Consider the following 22181-nt stretch of genomic DNA (forward strand, 5'->3'; position numbering starts at 1 on the left):
AGATTTGCCATTTTTTCTAAATTTAGTAAAAACTGGTTATTAAAAATCCTGTGTCATTCTATTCAGATTTAAAAATGCTAAGTGTAAAAGAAACTGTGTATATAAATTCTTTATTGTAAAGTATACAAAAATAGTATAATTTAAACAAGGTCAATATAAATTATTTGACATCACAAACAACAAACATTGAACAGATACATGTAATCCTTAACACCAACCACCAGCAAGACCAGCTTGAAAGAAAAAAAATTTTCATTGTAATGTTAAGAACATTGTTCAAACCTGCATTTATAGAAAAGGGGTTTACAGGGTGTGTAGAAAAGCTTAACTTACAACTGAACACTTGTATACTTCAACATTTTTCCTTGCTTCACTGAAATCATTCATTTCCTCTCTTCTTGCTTCAAGTTTACATGAAATCCATAGAATTTACATGGTTTTTAAGGCTCTTTCTTGAAGTTGGGAAAAACTGCTATTTAGAAAAAACACAACAGTTGTGTGAATGACATAACCAACTAGAATTCCCAGGAGTCTAGCCAGCGAATTTGGTTTATAGTACCATTTTCAAAACCAGGTTCCAAGTTATGCATTCCATATGCAAGTGGAGAAAACATGTAAAAGCTGAAATATAAAAATCTTAATTATGTCACAAAATTTTTTTAAACATGAGCACATTTTTCAGTCAAGCTTAGAGAATCTTCATCATTTGTAAACAGACATTAAGATAAAATCATTAAGTTGACATACTGGATATAAAAAATACTTTTTGAGTTACATTGTTTTATACTCATTCACTCACCTGCCAGCCAAAGTTGAAAATAGGAGACCTGTCAAACATGGATATACTGAGGATGAAATAACTCTTGGGACCATATTGGGTAAACTTTCCAGCATGTAATCTATTACAACACCTGAAAAAAAAAGGTTCAGCCATTGGGAATTACTGTACAGAAACCAAATATAATTTATTTTACAAATGCCCAATTGAAATATTTAATTTATGGATACCTAAAACATTTGAACACAAACAATATGATTGTAAAAAGCTTCCAAATTCCCATGAATATTCATGAGACAGAGAAACCACTGACCTGTACACATTGAAGAAAACATCAGGTCAGGCAAGTCATGAAACAAAGAGAAACCACTGACCTGTAAGCATTGACGAAAACATCAGGGCAGGGAAGTAATGGTGGAAGTACAGGATTCTTCCCATGGAGTAGAAGGGCAAATAATGTAATGCCCATGCTAACAGCAGCCAACCGCAAGCGTTTAATGTCCTTTCACGGCGAGCTGAAAAACGAGGGAAATCCTTATTACGACCATAACCTCCCATAATCCAATTCATAATCTCCGCAATTTGTTGAAAGCATTGAAAGGACAAAGTTCAATTAATGCCCATAACTGAACTATGAAAATATGGAAGCAAATCAATATTACCTTACTTTCAACTTTGAAAATATGGAAAAGCAAGTCAACTTACAATGTGCATGTTCAATACTACACTAAATAGAGGATGCAAACTCCATAAATAAATCACAGAAAATTTACTTACCAGCTGTATCTGGATCATCAACATGTCCTCTTTGGAGCCTGTAAGCATTGTAGCAGTACACCAAGACAAAAGCTCCCAGTATTACCAGGTTACCCCACCAAATAAGGGGATTTCCCAGCAAGTACACTTTGTAGCCATCAATGGCAGAGAACCACTGACCCTAAGATTACAACACAATATTAACAAAAAACACTCAACAGTAATATGCATTACGAGGAACAGAGTACAAAATTATTGAAAACAATAATCAGACAATATCAGTACAGCTTAGGTGCTCACAAAAAAGTTGAGGTAGACATCCAGTTACAAAGGAATAAAGAAAAATGGTGCTCATACGGAAATAGGTGTAACATATGAGTACCATACAGCTAATTCTAAGTAAAAAATATATGGTACACATATGAATACTTAAATTATTCATTCAACCATACAACTTTCCTGAAGTTCTTTACAAACTGCCATATTCATAAATGAGCAGATTTTATGTAACTTATTTAAGACAAAACAGGAGAATAATATGTCCTCAAAACTCAGACATCCTAGGTGAAGACATACTAATGTAAAAGATAGTGCATGCCAACACATCTCTAAAGATGCCCAAAAGAAGCAAAACCATGCAGAATATACTGAAAAAGCTCTAGTGACTTAAGTGTGAGAAGTCCCATATGTCATCTTGATTACCTTTAATTGTGTTGGGAATTACGATTCCCCTTTTGATTTGGAATGAATGCCAAAGATGGAGATAGAAGTAAGCAACCAAAGCCAAAAGGTTAGACCAAAATACAATAGGGTTTCCAAGAAGGTAGATCCTGGGTTTCCCACTCCCACCTGAGAAATGCTGGCCCTAGGAACATGGAAAAAATTAGTGGTTAATCCTGTTGCTGCAATATACAGTATGTACCTGCATGCATGAACAAAAGCAGCCTGTTTGGCATTATGAAACTATGGAAAATGTTTAAACTTGCATAAATAGCTAACATGCCTCGCATTTCATGCAAAATCTGACTATCTCAATGTAATTCTTGCATTTCAGCTGAAAGCTCTTAAACTTTATAAAAAATATTTTGGAAGGTGATATGTGTTAATCCTGATGTGTGTTAATTCATGAGATGATTATGATTAATTTAAGCTAATCAAGAATGAAAAACACTGCCTAAGCACCTACTGTGAAACCCCCTGAACATACTACACCACTGCTTCATGAAATTCTTACTTATGTAAACACAATGATCTATAATTACTATCATAAGGATTAGTAAGAGTGTTTGAATAGTTCATCCAAGAGAGTCAAGTGTTCAAAAAAAAGCTTAGCACACCTCCAAAAGATTTACATTCATCTATAAAAAGTAATTAATCTCTAAAAAGTAATCTAGTATTTAATCTAGAATGACAGATAATTGTTAAAATAAACCCACTCCTGCACAATGGCCATCCCCATAACACAGGAAACTATCCAATTATCCTACACTTAATTTGACTTACATAGCAGTTAGAACCTAATCCTCTCCTAATTGAGGAACAACTTGCAAGATATTTGCATTGCATCTTCTCATATTACCCTTCTTTACATTTCCTAATAAAGTAGTGTAAAAGGCTGGAGCAGGTTAATGCTTAGCATTAAACATATTTCAAAAAACTAACCATGAATCTTGCTGAAGAAGACAAGTTAAAGTACACTAAAATGATCTGTTATGAGCTCATCTGACCCACAAACAATGAGGTGATTGGTTGATACATACAGAGGGTCCATGCAGTGATAATGTTCAAAGACTTCTTCCTACTTAAAAAAAAGACAAACTGGGAATAATCAGACTGTGATGGAGGCACTTACTGTATATGACTGAAGGATTATAAATACTGACACATTTACAAGAGCTGCATAAGATGGAGCTTTTTAAAAGTATGGTTCACACATTTAAGAAAATTTTATCCATAAAATTTAGCCAACTTTTCCTTGACTCACAGCCTAAAAATCATAAATACTTTATTACAATCCATCAAAACTCTGGAAAACCTTCACAAAATATCACTGACATTTGATATGTGAACCAACAATATGGATATATGTGAATGTTTCACCATCTAATTTCACTGGTGCAGGTAATTCTATAATTGACCCTCCTATAATATGAACTTGCTATTATTACATTGTCTGGCATTATCAGGATCACAATTACAAAGCAAGCCTCTTGTAACTACAAAAAATTAATGCCTCAAAACTTAGTTTAAAACTCAAAAAAAGATATAAATTTATCAAATTCTGAACTGTTCATTACTTTAATACTGAAAAATGCAAAACAACTAATAAGCAAGTCTTAATGATAAATTAGAATAACAAATGGTAAGCACGGCTTAAGCAAGCTTCCAGTGCCCAAAAAGTAACTAAATGATAAGTATGACTCAAGAAGCTTTCTAATACTCATGAAACCATTGCCTAAGAAGAAGGGGGGGGGAGGCATGCAGTTTTATTTTAAAATTTAAAACCAAAGGAGTGGAACTTCTAAATTTAAAAAACTACTGCAGTTACTTCATCAAATTTTACAATAAAATCTTAAATATAGCATAGTAAAGGGCTTCACAATGACTCCAGTTTTATTACAAAAAAATCAAATTTACTTCATGCTATTGTACTAATTTGCCAACTTTTAAATATACTATGAAATCTTCATTTGTCCCATACCTTGAAATTGATGGGCCACTGCCAAGGCTGTGAGGTAATTTCTCCTTCTTTTGGCTTGAGGCCTGAGTTACCCTGGAACATCACTGTGTGAGATTCCAAGAACTTTTCAAAGAAGTTGGGCGCATATATCTCAAAACTGGAGTTGGGTACTGAAAAATTTAAGAAAGATTTTTCACAAATTTAAAAGTTTCTACACAACTTATAATCATGTAACTTTATCTTGCTGTATAAAAATGACAGTGGCTATAAAACAATATTCTAATCAAATTTTTCAACAAATCGAGTTCAGGTTGTAATTTGCACTTTAAATTATCAATGAGAAATAGTACAAAAAAAAAAATAAAAACTGTTTGGACAATTTTATAGGAAACCTATATACTGTTGTATGATTTCTTATTGCAAAATGTTTTTCACCTTATAATCCTAAGAAAATTTAAGCGTCAGATGCTTCGTGGGTGGTTTCGACATGGCAGGGGATCAAATCCATCCTCTAAGGAATCTCATACTAAATCTTCATTTTTAACTGTCTTCACATCTGCCCTTTCTCCAAGATTGTCTGAATCTTCCATCTAGTCTTCATTCTACTGCTTCCATTACTATTCTGACTGACTGCTCCTCATCCATTCTCATTACATGTCTGAACCAGCTAATTCTATTAGGTATGTCTTAAACTCCAGCTGCTGGATACCACATCCCTTTGCAATTTCACAGAATGTAACATCACGCTGCTACTGTATTCTAGCCATAAATCTTCCCATTTTGAGGTCACACCTCTTCAAAATCAACATTTTCTTTGAAAATGGCCCAGACTTTATACAGGTTTTATAAATTTTTGCTAAAACAGGCTACTGCTATTTTGATGTGATTTTGGAAATGCAGAAAAACATTAAAAAACAAATGACAATCGATACTTACATTTTGGGAAGACATTATCTTCAATGTTCCATAAATTATTTGGATCATGAATATTTGGATTACATGTAACTTCCATTTGCTCATATCCCCTGTAAAAAAAAAAAAAAAAAAATTAAACTCACTAATTTAACACTGATAAGATTCAAATATTTCTTGGGAAACCTGTTGTTCAGAAAGCTAGGAAATAAAAAACTTTTATTACAAGATTATCATTATGTAAACAGTTTCAACATATTAGAGAGTTCTCATCTTACCATTTAGGGAGCTGCTTGTTGTGAGACATGAGTGAGCACCCAACCAAGTAGTGGTTAAGTCTGATTTTATGGACAACTGTTTTCACAACTTCTGATTCTTCGCCATTGATAATCTCAACACGCCAGACATCATTCACATCACCAACACCATTCTAGGGGAAGAACAGTATAGAATTTACATACCGCATATTTATACATGTACCCTACACGATTACCTAACTGTTCAACGATTTAGAATATTCAAGGATTTCTCCAATAAAGTGGTTCTTCACCAATGACAGTCTCAACATGCCAGACATCATTCACAACAACACCAATCTAGGGGAGGAGGAGGATAAAATTTTCATATCACATATACACATGTACCCAACATGATTACCTAACCGTTCAATGATTTCTCCAAGTCTTTCATGTCCTTTTTGAGAATGTGTCTGGTAGCAAGAGAACCCATCCAAAATAAATAAAACCAAGATAATGAGCATTCTCATTCATTGAATCATTCTTGTGAACAAATACCCGGCATTTACTAGTTACCACTTCTACCTCTCCTTAATTAAAAATATAAGCAAATCACATTTTAAATTCAAAGCTGCCTTAAACCAATCTCTTCTACTGCATCTTTCAGGATGGATAAAAGATTACATCTCAAGCATGTGAAACCTGCTGCCTTTCTAATATCACTGAGTAACTTGCATAAATCATTAAAGATTAGTTATACAGTACTACATTTCATCAGCAAAATTTACTACCTCCAATACCCAGAAAAATTTGAACTTATTAAGCTGCAGGTACTGAGACCCTATCTTTAGATGGAGCAGTAATAGAAAGTAAAGAGTTGTGCACCCTTAAAACACTGTTACTATATTTGATGTCTTGTATTTAGCAATCCCACACTCAATACCTTCCATTATTTCAAGAGCAACTGAAAGATCAAAATATACCTACAAAACTATACTATAATGCATTAATTTTTACCAACTATAAAACAACAGTTAATTTGAAGCCATCTACTCAATCCTTGATATTTAAAAATCACAGAAATTGTGTAATAAGCTAATTTCTCCATGCATAAGCAGCTCACCTCTCCATAACCAGTAACTTGATGGTGTCTCTTTGTGACTGGAGCATTTTCACGATGGGAATGCAAGTTTCTACCAGTAGGAACATGCTCCAGTCGAATCAAATCTCCATTCTTTACAAGTTCAACAGGATCATCATCTTCCCAGTCACCTGGTTCTTCATTCCATTTCTTAACAAGCCTACAAGGGAAAATTTTGAATATCAATTAAAATTCATACTCTCAATCAGATACCACAGTTTCAAATAAAAAAAAAAGGCATAGATATGAGGAAAAAAAAAATAAGATATAAGATACTCTTGCTCGCTACATAAAAAATAAATATTCCAATCTTACATAATATGCTCTTCCTTATTTACACTTAGGGGATTTCACACAGCTCTGATTTCTTTTCATGTGAAGGCAACCTAATGCTCTATAAAAAAAAAAATGTTGCCCTAAAAAAAATAAAGCTAACTGAAGGAAGGAATTGCCTTCTAAAGTGGGATAATATAGACCCACAGTTATGGAATTGTCAGAAATCTGAAATCTACTTTACATACAGGCAATTTTTTGAGTAGGACATGAAAAAAGAACAATTCAGGTTGTAAAATATGACAAAAACAAAGTATCCAAACACAAACAGTTCTGTACTTTAATACTGTTACTGCTTCTGAGCCAGGGATACATATTGCCCTTGGAGTAAATTACTTTAAATAGTACTTACAAAGTAAAATAAAAAAAGGGAGAGACGAGAGATCTTACCATTTATTATTGAAATCTTTATGGGAGTATGTTGTAATTTGCTGCTGACGAGCTCCTACACCCTCTGGATACAGATGAATGTGGGAATGAAGATAACCACCACCTGTTCGTGCATTTTTCAGGGTGATTTCAGCGCCATAAGCCAGTTCTGGTTAAGTAAAATAGATCATATTAACTTTTACTTGTAACTGTGATGCCAAAGTTTGTAAAATTCAGCTTCATTAAAAATATAAAACTGAAGGAAAGATTTTACAATATAAACAAATATTCATATTATAAACCTGCAAAACCTCTTTTACTGCTAATAATGTTTCAAAAATCTGGAGAACAGTCACAGAAATATGCATCTGTACGAATGATATAGAGTAAATGCAAACTGCAAATGAAGTACAAACACCCCTCATTCATTTTTGCTGTCAACTGTGCTGGGTTAATTTTACATAAACAGCTGCAAGCTACACTACATCAGCAATCAATTTTGCATAGTATTGTAATATATTATGTTCAATAACCAGACCATCTAGAAAATACAACACTGTACAGTATACAATTGTTAAAGCAACTGTCTCCGCTTCAGACAGTCCTCAAAAGTTACTTTACAAGAATAGGAAACTTGTGTTTGGGAGTTCTACATTGGTTTTGGGTTTTACAGCTTTAGCAGTATACATGTACAATAGAAAATGAGTTCACAGTGTACATCAGATAATGGATATAGGATTATGGTAGGTTAGTGTAGTTCAGTAGTAACTAAGTGCATTTCATTATTCTTTTTTCCTTATACTCTAGAATATGTTTTTCCATGTTTAATGTACATGTATGCAGCAATGAACTTTTAAATACTCACACTGTTTACTCTCGTCCTTTGTGTATACATATGGAATACTCATGAGTGGTGATGTAGTACTGAATTGTATTGAACAAGTAGTTTGAGCATCTTGAGGGAAGGTCTCAAGTTAAACACAGTGCTTGCTTGCTAAAATGCAATATTTTTGGGTTTATTTCAGGTAAAACAGGTTTGTTGGACTTTTTTGTACAACAATTGGAGGAGTCAGGCTTTGGTCTGATGTAGATTAGAATAAGCTAAACAAAGGACATCCCTCATATCCACCTTTCGCCCCCTTCTGCCATCCCAAGGGATCTATTGACAATACAGGTAGTGAGAGAATATTGTACAGTATATAGAAAAAACTTCAATCATGGCCACTAATCAACCTACTGTCCATCTCTACATTCTATGCCTGGAGCATCACAAGTTAAGAATCATTTTCCAGTTCAAAAAAGAAAACTGGTCAAAAGCAGTTTATTAGTGATGCTGTTGTAAAACTCTCTATAAAAATTAAAAAACAAGAGCAACAAGTACACATATTACTGTATCAAAGCCAAATAAAACAGCAAGAGCAAAAGTAAAATAAAAATTATGAAGTATATACAAAGGGAAACAAAGGAGGCAAATGTAAACAAGATGACAATGGTATCAAGGAGGTGAGGCTGTCAAAACTGTCACTCATACTGTACATGCATACCTGGAATAAAACCAGGGTTGTGTGTTAAGGCCATAAAAATCACATTTCTTACCTAGTGGCATACTTGCATTGTATAAAGAATTTCCTTCTAGCTGTGACTGGAATGCAGAGCTATAGAATCCATCTCCATTACCACTGAAAGATATCAAAGACATGAAGTGTTACCTAAATGTTGCCATGTTCACATACAAAAATACATTGAACAATTAAGTTATAGCAGCTTTTCCTCTGTTAAATCCATGAGCAGAAAGCTTATGAACTAAATTTCTCAATCTATTCTCTAATCTTGATGGCAGAAATGTGATTAACACGATAATTTTGTAGTTTCCACAACTTAGTATAACTGCAAAATTTACAATTCAACAGCAATTACTGGGCAGAACACTATTAACTAAGATAATACATCAATTTTCTCTGAATTACACAAAGCAAAACTGAGTGAAACTACAAATTCAAGAGATTAAAGTTCCAAGGAATGAACACAAATACTGCATGAATTCTTTTTTACATCATACACACACCCCTGCTATTTGAGACTTTTGTAGATTAATAAATGCAATATTTAGTTTTTCTTTTAGCTTCACATTTACTACTTTATAAATATGCACCAACGTAATTTGCCTGAGGAATTACAAGTAACACAAACAGAAAATAAAAAATAATTATCTCTTTTAGCTATGGCAGGTTACTCTAGTATAAAGCCAAGCCAAAAACAACAAATTTTTTAAGTAATTTGTATTTTTCCTAACATACAAGTTTGCCAAAATGTTCATATTAGCTTCCCATTTATGATAGTTGTCATCCTTAAACATGTGTAACTTTTAACATAACCAATTCTGTGTATTGTGATAGCCATAGATACTTCTTTTCCTAATACAGTTCTTTGCAGTGTCCCTTTAGCCACTAGATGCAACTCCTTTTATTCTGTTTACTGTACATTGCCTTTCGTATTCTCTTTCTACCATCTTACTTTTCACCCTCTCCTAACAATTGTTTCACAGTGCAACTGCGAGGTTTTCCTCCAGTTACACATTTTAAACCTCCTTTGCTCTCAATTTCCCTTTCAGTGCTTGGCTTTTGGCCTAATTTTATATTTCCAATTCCCATTCCAGTATTAAAGGGTGCACTTTCAACTTTAAACCTTAAACAAAAAGGAAATGTAAAAATTCCCCTTCCCTGATAGGACTTAAACCCACTGTAGTTAGGAGAATGAGGTTAATGCTTTACCCATTACAGTGTGTTATGGCTTAAGCAATACCAAAATTCTAACATTATTGTTATTGATTTGTTTAACCAGACCACTGAGTTCACACTATCGTTTTCCTCTCTCACAAGGCTGGCCTGACAGATCAGTTGTAAATAAATTTACAAGATATTCTATAAATTGCTAACTGTAAAAATTAAAGTGGAAAGATTGAAGTTTTTAAATTTTCTACCAACTTTTTATTTAAAAGGATTTGTTTAAAAAACTTAATATTTATTACCGGACAAAAGTCATAAAATATATTTGTGCCATTTTGCATTCAGTATTCTAGGACTGGGTCATGTTGAATGGACCATGCAGACTATTCATCAAATATCCATGGATAAAATGCATTAGAGAAATTTAAAGACTGGAAAACATTTCTTCAGTGTGTTTTTTAAATCAAGTGCACTGCAATCCAATGGTTCAATCTCTTATTTGGTATCAGATATATTAATTCACAAAGGCAATCACTTACTAAAGATGGTGAGTTTTAGATATACAGTGGATAAAAAAACTTTTATCATTTACTTCCCTTCAGATTTCTAGGCTTGCAGTGGTGAACATATCCAAAATATATTAGGCAACAGGAAAGTTAAGAAGTCATTATGGCAATACCAATATGTAGCTTACTAGTTATTTCATTAGTTATGTTTACTACATTAAGTTCCTTTAATGAATTTAGGATTTAGGATTCTTTTGAAATCTTACCTCTTACACAAAACAGTAAGATGAATGTAGAAATACACGCAATACAGCACTATTGGAAGAGCAATCAGACCAAGTGCACGGGCCATGAAATGCTGTGCAACATATCTCTGTAAAGAAACCATAATTTGATGATCCTGGAAAATCTTTTATATTGAAATTAATTATTTACTAGTTTATTGGCTAAGTTTAAATAAAAAACTTGTAAAACTACATACCTCTATACAAAAAATTACTGAAGCATTTGAGTTAGGATATATTTACAAAATGTTTTGCATTAAATCCCATCGCCACATGGTTTATAACAAAACTTATCAGAAAAATCCACAATATGAGCAAAATATAAAATAACTTGGACTTAATCAAAACTTACAACTAAGATAGAGCAATGAAACAAAATTAAAGTAAAACAAGTGTATACTGTATAAATAAAATGAATGGAATGCAATATTTTTCAAGCAATTAAAAAACAGAAGTAATCACCTGGATGTGGGAAGTACAGGTTTATCTCAAATGAAAAGTCCTTGTTAGCCTGAAATCATGTCTGTCAGTCATGCATGGGAAATGATTCAAGTTTTGTACAAATGCAAGTATTTATGGTGTGTAACAATTATGGAGAAAACTTTGAAATTCCTACATCAGGTTCTCTAAATTATGATCACAGATTTAAAACACCTGAAATCCACTAGAGTAGTACCAAACTCACCAATGAGTTGTTGAGGTCTCCATAAAGATCCCAAAGGTCTTTGATGGTATGTAAACCAACATAAACAACAACAAACAGGCCAACAAATTTCACAGAGACAGACCCAGAAAGCATAATGCCAGTGAATGCCAGCCAGAGCCACCAGGGTCCAGTGAAGGGCCTACAAATTGAAGGAAATAACTATAAATTGAAGGAAAAAAATAAAGTGCCACATTTATTTCTCAGTTACTGACTGACTTACTGAAGTACTGAAAATTAAAAGAATATCACAGGTCCAAAAGTTTCTAATTTTTAATTAATGATTACATACTGACTTAAAAACTACTTTATTCTGTATGTTGAAACTACCTCCCAAGTACAATCACAGATAAAACACTGGACAATATGCACAATTAATGTACTGCCAGTTGTTCGAGAATGCCCACTGAAACACTGATAATTCCTTGAATCCCTGCCCATTTAGCACTTCAGCAACTGTTAGGCACTGTTAAGGTACTTAAGTGTCATTACAAATGAGCTATAATATATAACACTGTGAAGTTTATAAAAAAACATATTCAACAACTGCAATGAATTCTGTCTTTGGCACAAAAAAAATGGTAAATACCATAACAAATACTGTACTGGTACTGCATTCTGATACAACACATAGCTTTGATGGTATTTTTTGGAAAGTTATTCAAAAGGGCTTAAAGGCAACAAATCCCTTGAATTATACACAATCTTTACAAATCTGATTGGCAAGGCTTGTCTCATGTATTGCAATCCCCATAAACATGATATTTTCATAATAAATTTAAGTTTTATATATACTTATCAAGTAATTACATAGCTATAGTTAGAAACTATAGCTATGTAATTACTTGGTATGTTACTGTACTTATATGAAATACTGTATTTAGAGTATGTCAAGTGCATATACACTATTCTAAAACATTTCAATCTAGATATTACTATATAACAATATCAGTTTGTTTAATAATTATTCCATAACCTGTAATATTCCAGTAAGAAATGTATCTGTTCATACTTGTTGGAAGTCGTCCAGTTAACCCTTAAGGACGGGCTACATATAAATCAAGCACACCCCGAGACCGGGCAAACTTTAAGGTTGGCCAATTTAAGAAAAAACACATCAATGGAAAGAGGAAGATATGTAAATGCACATGGTGTACTTTGTAAAATTATAATTACAGCTCGTACAATATCATAACAGATAAGAACTAATATCAGTAACAATTTCTGAGTATATTTATTGTAAGATATTTACGAGATTTACTGAGATAGGGAGATAGTTACTTTTTGTGAGGTATACATGTTTTTTCTAATATTTCTTTGCACTTTTCTTTGCAAAATTACAATTATAGCTGACATACTATCATAGAAGATAAGAACTAAAACCAACAGCAATGGCTATATTTATGAGCAAATAAATAAAAAGCCTTCCTGGAGCTGCAAAGAGGCAGTACATCCTCCTCTGAAATCCCATGGCTTACTGATCAATATCTCTCCCATGCCGAGATAGTAAGTTGCCATAAGTCATTAATGGACTACTGAAGTGCTATCAATCTCTTTCCTGCTAAATTCATTCAAACAGTATGGTCCATAATATTAATACTCATATGTGGATTCCCATCCATTAAGGGTTAAAAGTGATTAGATTTAGCAGACATCTGAGCTGAAATTCTGTACATAGATATATATAAAAATACATGCTCACCTATGACGCTGAGCATGGAACTTCACCATGCCAACCACAGATCCCATTATGAAGAATAAAAGAATGGGATCCAAAGAATGTACTGATTTAGTGTCAGAAGTCCAATATCTGTAGACATATTTAGAAGGTTAGTTCTTGTTGAAATACAACTTAGCATGTATATCATTATCAAATAAATGTTCATACAGGTATTTCAAAAAAGAATAAAAATACTTCAAAATCAGTTATCAATACCATAACTAGAGAATGAATTACTGTAATGATACTTACCAAATAATATGAGAGATGAGGCAAGAGTTGCAGCAGGCAGTGAGAATGTCATTTCCCAAACAATGATGAAAGCAAAGGGCACCAAACAAGCTCCCATTGCTGTGCAACACTGAGAAATATAAAAAGTCAGTAAGTCATACATAGGCAATACCAGAAAATACTTTACATGCCCAATTTTATATTAACATCAGCAGAAATTCAGAACCTCAGAAATGAAAGTTCACCTACCTCCTTTGGGACTGACCTTAAAAGGCCATGTAGGTATTAAGTAAGATTTATAATGCTGATCAGTGTAAATACCACATATTACTGTGTTTTCTTTTTTATCACTTTGAATACAACAAAATATTAAATTATTATTCTTCAATCAACTCCTGAAAAAAATCCAATTTCTAACAAAATAATTTCAAGCAGCAACAATGCCTAATTTCTAAATTTTAACTTTGCCTAATTATAATTTCTCCCTTGCACTACTTTCTCTTTACTGCCTTATCTTTAAAAGTTAACCTTCCTGAGCAAGACCTACAAGTTATGAATTTCACTTCAGCAATCTAGCTAAACTACTCACTAATAATTCAGACATCTTATCTTCCTGGTTTCAATAGCAACCACTTCAACATCTCTATAAAACTAAACCTTTAACAAAAATATCTCATTACAGACTAGTACTGTACTATATAGTATAACCATTCCTACATCCCTTGTGTGACTCTGGATGGCCCAATACTATCCACTTTCAAATCATCATTCATGGACTTTCTAAAAATAAGATTAAAACATAAAAAGACCCAATTCACATTTTCTTCTTTACACTGTCAAATTTTTTATTCAATTTTCCTATCTGCTTTCATCTACTTACACTTAAATAATGCAGAATCTGACTTATACTCCCTCAAAGGAGTACAGTAAAAATAAAATTCACCAAACTCAAAGAGCTTCCAAGATTAGCAGACCAGGAATTGAACTGAGCCATCAAAACTAACTTGTACATGTAAATAACCTGCTTTTGTAAGCTACAAACTAGAATAAAAACTAATAAAAATTATCCTTAAGTTGCTATGCCAATTCAATGAGCAACTGATAACCCATGAACAATTTTTTTCAAATTCATGAGGACTTTGTAAAAAAAAAAAAAGCTATGGATACAGCCTAGAGCAAAAATACTTTATGATCTTATCTTAAAAAACATCCTGACATTTTCTAGGTGCTGTATTCTATGAAAAAAACCACAAACTTTGAAAAAACCACAAACTTTAAAGGAAGAACAAGTACATACAGTACTTGTAATTTGGGACACATAACACCAAGATAATATTACATAAATCTTGAGTAATGATAATGCTCCCAAGAGGACATGTAACATTGTAAAAGTAAAATATCACAAATCTTGTAAAAATAATGATACTTACTACTCTCATGCCAAGGTAGTTAACACCTTCATATGAATCTCCAGGTTTGACAAATGGGAAAGTTCCATCGTACCCAGTCAAGTAACCAAAAGCTCCAATCAACATCTGGTAAAAAGAAAAGAATTAAGCACTGAGAGTTTTCATCTTTCCAAAGCACAGTATTTGACATAAATTCAAAATGAAATCTACCTACCTTTCCAAGGGGAGGGTGAACATCAAAAAAGAAAGTTCTATTTATGTACCAACTTCCAAACTTGCCAAAATGTGTTTCATCCCATCTGAAAAAATGGAAAGAAAAAGTCACTTAACCACAAGGAAAAAATCACAATCCTCACATCATCATTGTGACCAACCTATAGATGAGTAAAAAATGCACTGAAGTTTCTTCGGTGCAATAGAGTTTTCAGTACTGCATATAATCAAGGTTATGGAAAATAGATCTACTGTATCTTTTGGTGGTCTCAGTATAATGCTGTATGAGCCACGGCCATGAAACTTCAACCACAGCCTGGTGGTGGCCTGTACTAAAACTTGCTGCCAGACGCACAATTATGGCTAACTTTAACCTTTAATAAAATAAAAACTACTGAGGCTAGAGGGGTGCAATTTGGTATGTTTGTTGAGTGAAGGGTGGATTCAACATACCAATTTGCAGCCCTCTAGCCTCAGTAGTTTTTAAGATCTGAGGGTGGACAGAAAAAGTGTGGACAGACAGACAAAGCCATCCCAGTAGTTTTCTTTTACAGAAAACTAAAATGTCTCAAGCCAATGACCTGCATTTTCTGGAGGACCAAAAATGTTACCACCAACTAATACAATTTTTCCCTAGTACTTTCACAAGGAAAATTTTTCATTCACCAACACTTCCACAGTAGCAAATCCGTATGTCAAGAAACTGGTGGTAAAAAACGTTTTAAAGTACAAAAAGGGCCTTGAAAAGCAATTATAGAAACATATTTTACCTAACTAAACTCAAATTATGTCAACAAACACAATTCATATGGGAGGAGAATCTGAAGTAGTCATACTAATTTCAGATGCTGCCTATTTTTCTCTTAGGATTCCATTACCATATTTTTTTCTGCATTTTCTTACTTGAAACATGTAAAATTATTAAGTTTCTGAAGAATGACTGTCTTCTTGTTAAGTAAAGGAAATCTGCTGGACCTATTACAAAAAGTTTGGGTGTATGACTAAACTTACATGAATGAGAGAGAGAGAGAGAGAGAGAGAGAGAGAGTCAGTCTTGAGTACTTGTCAATAGCTTTGGAAATACTGTACAATACTATTGAGTAATTTTCATACTTATTAGCACACTGCCTTATCCATGTGACAAGTTGTTCTTTTGCTATATGTACTACAGTACTCATATTAACCATTATTTTGTACAGCAAAGTATTTTAAACAGTATAAAAGAATAATCAAGCCTACAGTAAATTCATGCTATCATGAATACAAAATTTCTGCAGCAAAATGTTGGATTTGAGACGACACACTTGAATAAATTTCATGCTCGAGATAAAAACCAATGGTGCTTGAGCACTAAGGAGAAAACTTACATTTAGCTCTATTACAGAATGCCTAACTTTCACATCAGCAACTCTTTGCACTTTAAAGAATGAAGTGAGAAGTAGAAAACCTTGAAAATCCTCTATAGACATTTAAGAGCAGCATTATTAAATACAATACGAAAACACAAGAGAGTTGCATTTGAGTGTAACATTAAAGTTAATCTGTAAGAACGGACAGATTTCAAGAAAACTGTGGGATATTGACTGAAAACTCTCCATCTACATCAAAACTCTTGTGAAAAAATATGCTGCAGCATAACATACCTTGAAAATCTAAAATAAAAAGAAATCCCTTCTACCAGTGAGTAGTAAACCAGTTTCTATCTCTGTATCAACCACAAGGGTGATTTTCACTACACCATGACAAGCATGAGTTGCAAAAACAGTGCTGACTTTCTAAACTATTAAATGACCATAGAAATAAAAAAAGGCAACGCTGTAAATTCTTTTCACAAGCCAGAACTACAATACAGTACTAACATCAAGAAATGGCTGGAAAAACTTAATATGTAAAGCCCTTATCCCTATGTTCATTATAAAAGGGTTCTAGCCAACTGTGGTTGGCAGAAAAGCTGAAGTGAAAGTGAACATCTTCTGCCTCAGGTAACCAGTTATCAACCCCACTCCCACTAACCCCCTCACCCCTCGTCTCAGTGACTGCCCATCATTGACATGCTTCCCCCTCAGTATAGCTGATTCTCACAAGATATAAATTTTGTCTCCAAGGCTACATGGATTTCTTCACTCTGACAAAATAACATATTCAAAAGAGAAATGAATTTCACACATCTTGGATTCTTTGATCATGAATATGTGATATTACTAGTATACAGAACTTCCACTGCAAAAGAAAACCAGCACAAAGGATTTTTAGGATGACCAATGTTTACTATTACTTTCACATTTTCCTTTCCCTTGGAAAGTCACTTGTTACTTTTACTTCTCTTGCCAACTTGCTTTGTTTATCCAGTTTAAAAAGTAAGTTATTAGAACTTTTACTAATGTTGAACATACTGTAATGTAAATTTGCTCTATGAAATACATCTCACATTGCAAATCATTATCTGCAACTTTGCTCACCTTATTAACCCAGCCATAACATATCTTGCAAAACTGGCAATTGACATTTGCCTAACACCTTCATGCAACCACACTTTACCTAACTTTAAACATGCAACTTCCAGATTGCAAAAGCTTGTGCAAGCATTCATGTTAAAGGTACTGTTTCCATAAATGGCATACAAAACTGCTGAAAATTGAGAAATGTTACAAATTAACCCTGCTGAAAGTACATTTTTTCAGTTAAAGTTTCTTCCTTGGCAACTCCTGCAAGGAGAGCCCTTTCCAACTTGCCTAAACTAAATCAATACTCTTCCTTATTCTAATCACGTTTGCAAATTTGCTGTAAGTGTAAAAAGTTGAGATACAATCTAGTTCTCTGGAAGTTCACTACAGTACTATTCTTTAACTCCTAAGGGTTAAATTTTTGACCCATAGCAAATAAAATTAATTCAACCACACGTGTTACTACAGGACTGAATTTAATACAAACATCACCAAAATATGCATTAAATGTTACAAATCCCAAGAAATCCACACACTAAACACATCATCATACTGTATTTATTTTACTTACACAACATGCTCTGGCTCTGATACTTTGTGGAATCTTGTAAATGCTGTCAAAATGCAGATCACTCCAAATACAGCCCACCATACTGCTGGAGAGTCACATTGTCTGAAAAGAGAGGACTATAAGTATGGAAACATGAGTGCTATTTAAAAAAAAAAAAAAAGTACAGTACATAATGTGCTGGGATTTTAGTCAGCTGGGAGGACTGCAGAGTTAAAAGGGATACGGATTAACAAGAAACCCATACCATATCCCGTTAAAGTAATCCAGAATTGATGACCAAAAGTCAGTGGTGTGACTGACAATGTCCTGTACCCCAAATCTAACACAGCATACTCTAAAAGTTATTTCTAAGTGAAACAAATATAATACAAAAAGATAGCACACAAAATACAGTACAGTACAGGTTACTGTATTAAATACAGTTTTTAACCAGTGCTGCCATATGCAATGTAATGATGCACCAAATATCTTAAATGACTAAAATCAACATGATGGTAAAGTCTCCTAAGCTTTTCATTTAAGATGAATGAAAAACAGAAGTCATGAGTTACCAAATGGGATATGGTTCCAAAAACTACGAGAAACTATGAAGACAAACTAAAACTAAAAATTAATACATTTAGTTCTAAAATCAACCAATTCAATAGTTAAGCTTCTGTGAACATAAGAAAAAAAAATGGAAGCAATGAAAAAAAAAATGGAAGCAATTCTTTAAATAATAAAGTCCAAAGCAGGCAAGAGATTGAATCTTGTTACTCATGGAGATTTTGTATCAAGTTACAACTTACAAAAATAAGATCAAGGAGAAGACAAAATGAACGAATAAGTAAACACTGCAGCCACTCGGTAGGAAAAAATGTCAAAGACCACAAGAGAAATGCCCCAAATTGTCAAAGAAGCAACATACTAACCACATGAAGCTTAACAGAAAAGGCTCCAATCTGGATGACAGTAAGCTACTACAGCTTCTGGCAGAACTAAGAAAGAACTCTGCATAGGGTATTACTCTGGAAACACTTTTTTCCTATAGTATCTTGGTTGCTTATTAAGAATTTACCATTATTTTTTGTTGGTCGACTGTAGTTAACCTCAGAAGTTGTACACTGGCCATCCTGGAATGTTATCGCACATGTGCAGTGTTATAGGGGAGCTATTGGTAGAAAGTTTCCTTCACTAAGGGGTTCAGAGGCTTCTGCCCCCTGACTAAGTAACACAGCCTGCTAGGTCAGGTTAGATTAGGTAAGTTAGGTTAGTATAGTTCCTTTTATAATAGATTTCCTTAGCCCATCCCTTCTTAAACATATGGCTTGGGCATGCACGGAATGATACCATAACAGCAACATGGCGAACCGGTCTTTCTCCCAACGTTTCCAAAACCCCTCATTCTCAAAGGGTACCCAACCATGGGGGTAGATATGAGGTTAATGGTAACTGACTGACAAACACCAGCACCTCCTTCATCAGCAACACTATATGAAAAATCGATTTCCAAGTAACAGTCTATGCGGAGCTCGGTAAAATCGCAGTAAAAGGCAATATGGCCAAATGGCAAGGAAATATACTTTTCTAGGTAATTTTGATGTGTTTCGCACAAATTTCACATTAAAATTCGTTGGAAATTGACAGTTTCTTAGAACTACCTGGATTATTTTCTCCCATTTAACACAGTACTCCTGAGATCCTCACAGTATGCTGTCACCGAGATTATGAGTGTGTTCATGTTTGTTTACAAATGTAGCTCCTCCCACATGCTAGTTTTGATGATGCAATGATAATTTAAGTAAACATGTAACAGTTTATTACAAATCCATTGGCTGTTTTAAAAAAAAACAATAACCAATTACATTTGACAGCGTACCCTGAGGAAATAATTTGAATTCTGCCAGCTTTTAGTTTTGCCATGGCTACTGTGGAGGTGTCAGCATGTGTTTGTTGTCGGCCAAATGGAATGTCCCTTGGCGTGTTTAGTTATTCTGATTGATTTTGATGTGTTAAGCATGAATTTCACCTTGAATTTCGTGGAAACTGATGGTTTTTGGTCCACTTACGTTGCATGGAGTTAGCTCAAAATCATTAATTTCGGACGAAATTGAAATGAAACAACCTGGGTACCATGCTCTGTCTTGTGAAGATCGATTGATTTTGATCATGAAACCCCTTCATTGGATGGACTTCTGGGGTTAATTACAGGTTAATTACACTCGAGCGCCAAAAATTAAAGGTAAATTCATAAATAGCAGCAAAAAACTGTAGAAAAAGTTAAGTCAGAAGGCAGTCGGAGCTACTATATAGTTCTACCCCTTATTTTTCGTCCTTTGGTCATGCATAAATTAGGGGCTGTGACCTGGGTAGTTGAGTGACAAGTTAGGGTTAGGGGCTGTGACCTGGGTACTTCTGTGAGAGGTTAGGTTAGGTTGTGTGAGTTTCACTGATAAGGAAATATGTTATTCTGATTGATTTTGATGTGTTAAGCACAAATTTCACCTTGAATTTCATCAGAAGTTGATGGTTTTTGGTCCACTTATGTACATGGAGTTAGCTCCAAAACCGTTAATTTCCGACGAAATTGAAGGTGAAATTCATGCTAAACACATCAAAATCAGCCAGAAAAAATTTCTTTGTCATTATGGCGTGTTGCCTTTTACTGCAATAATACCCGGAGCTCTTGTTTAGAAATACCCAGCTTTCTCCCACTTTTCTTATATCAAAGCGCCATATGCCAAATCGCGCCCTTGCCTTATGGCGGCCCTTAAGTGTGGTAAGGCGTGAAACGGAAATGAAGGCTTCAAGTGGACCCAAGACATTGTAGCCAACATAAAAAGACATGGCTTGTAGGCTATATGCTAGCCTACATCTCCACTAGACCTTATACTTATCACGATATATGCTAGAAGCCACGGGAGCCTGGGGGTATGAGCATAAATATGTTTTATTCTAGTATAAAAGTGGTTCCTTTGCCTGGAGGACGAGCATCAAGGCAGTCCTGGCCTACCAGGAAGTATAGAAGAGTGAAGAGCCTAATGAACTAAACTGCCCTAGGGGAAAATAAGTCACCTTCTGTCAAAGTATTATTGATCTACAATAAACAATGAAACCTACTCCGTCAACCCTGGAGGACAGGTTTTATGGGCAAACATAACGGAACTGCATCCCCGTGGGGCAATTAGATTTCTCCCGATAACATTCTTGACAGAAGTACCGTATGGTATAGTCTACAGACATTTCTAGTAAACTACCGGCACACCAAAAACAAACCTGCATTTTCCACTCAAGATATACAATACACTTACCTATACTTCGCGAAAATCTTGTCCACGCCGGTTAAACTTTCAGAGGAACCTTTAGTTTTCGCCTTTTTCGAATCTGGTGCCATGGCGTACACACATACACAACCACAACTACACAGGACGACGGTCGGAGGCTCACTGGAAGAATGGGGTAAACAGCTGGAAAGATCCTCCCAAAGAGAAAGTTTGACGTTTGACGTCATGGTCCAGCATCTTTTAACTTTGTAAATTCTAGTTTTTTTTCTCTATAAAATTCAATCTGTACCCTTATTAAACAATTCACAATATTTTAAAATTATATTTATGAAAGCAGATATACTGGAGATGAGATAGCGTGTAAATAAAAACAAAATGCGTACTGACCAATTAAAACCTCAAGACTGCTCTGTTGAACTCAAATACCTTTTGTTATATATTTAGAGTTACATCAGTGTAGTTTATATACAGAACTTTAGACTACAAAAGTATTGAGCTTGTGATTTTTTCAATACAGTGTTAATCTTGATCACGCTATACTTAACACATGCTTACAATGCATTCTCCGAAAGTAGTTTCGTCAATGCAATAATCCAATACAAACAAAATTATACATCAAACGTAGAAAAACAAATTAGCAGTGAAAATGATACTATCCGGGAGTGAACAGCTTTTAAGAATCTTAACCTTATACCTGATACACGTCATCTTAGTGCGGACGGAGAAAAAAAAAAAAAAGAGGAAAAAACTGGTCTTCAGTATTGGGTAAACTAAAAAATGGATGAAGCAGATAATAGCAAAATAGGCTACTGTTTATATGTATCTGAATAAAGTAGAATGGAAGATACAAGTTTACAGTAAGACACCACATAATGTACATTCTTTGGAAAGTTTTCAGTAAGGGGG

The 22181-nt window shown here is 34.1% G+C and overlaps 1 protein-coding gene across 1 annotated transcript; it reads right to left on the reverse strand.

Annotated features, from left to right (window-relative positions):
* Window positions 1-96: 96 nt before the first annotated feature.
* Window positions 97-21517, reverse strand: LOC136840150 (protein O-mannosyl-transferase 2-like). The gene is given in 19 exon segments (XM_067106588.1): window positions 97-621; window positions 800-911; window positions 1153-1293; window positions 1556-1715; window positions 4236-4384; window positions 5151-5239; window positions 5405-5556; window positions 6486-6663; window positions 7227-7374; window positions 8802-8884; window positions 10704-10810; window positions 11407-11566; window positions 13127-13202; window positions 13205-13234; window positions 13397-13505; window positions 14806-14910; window positions 14999-15083; window positions 18013-18114; window positions 21303-21517. Coding segments are annotated over 19 exon segments (2292 nt in total). The 5' UTR covers window positions 21503-21517; the 3' UTR covers window positions 97-515.
* Between the last annotated feature and the right edge of the window lie 664 nt (window positions 21518-22181).

This window comes from Macrobrachium rosenbergii, chromosome 7 (assembly GCF_040412425.1).
Source record: "Macrobrachium rosenbergii isolate ZJJX-2024 chromosome 7, ASM4041242v1, whole genome shotgun sequence".
NCBI classification, from domain to species: Eukaryota; Metazoa; Arthropoda; class Malacostraca; order Decapoda; family Palaemonidae; genus Macrobrachium; species Macrobrachium rosenbergii.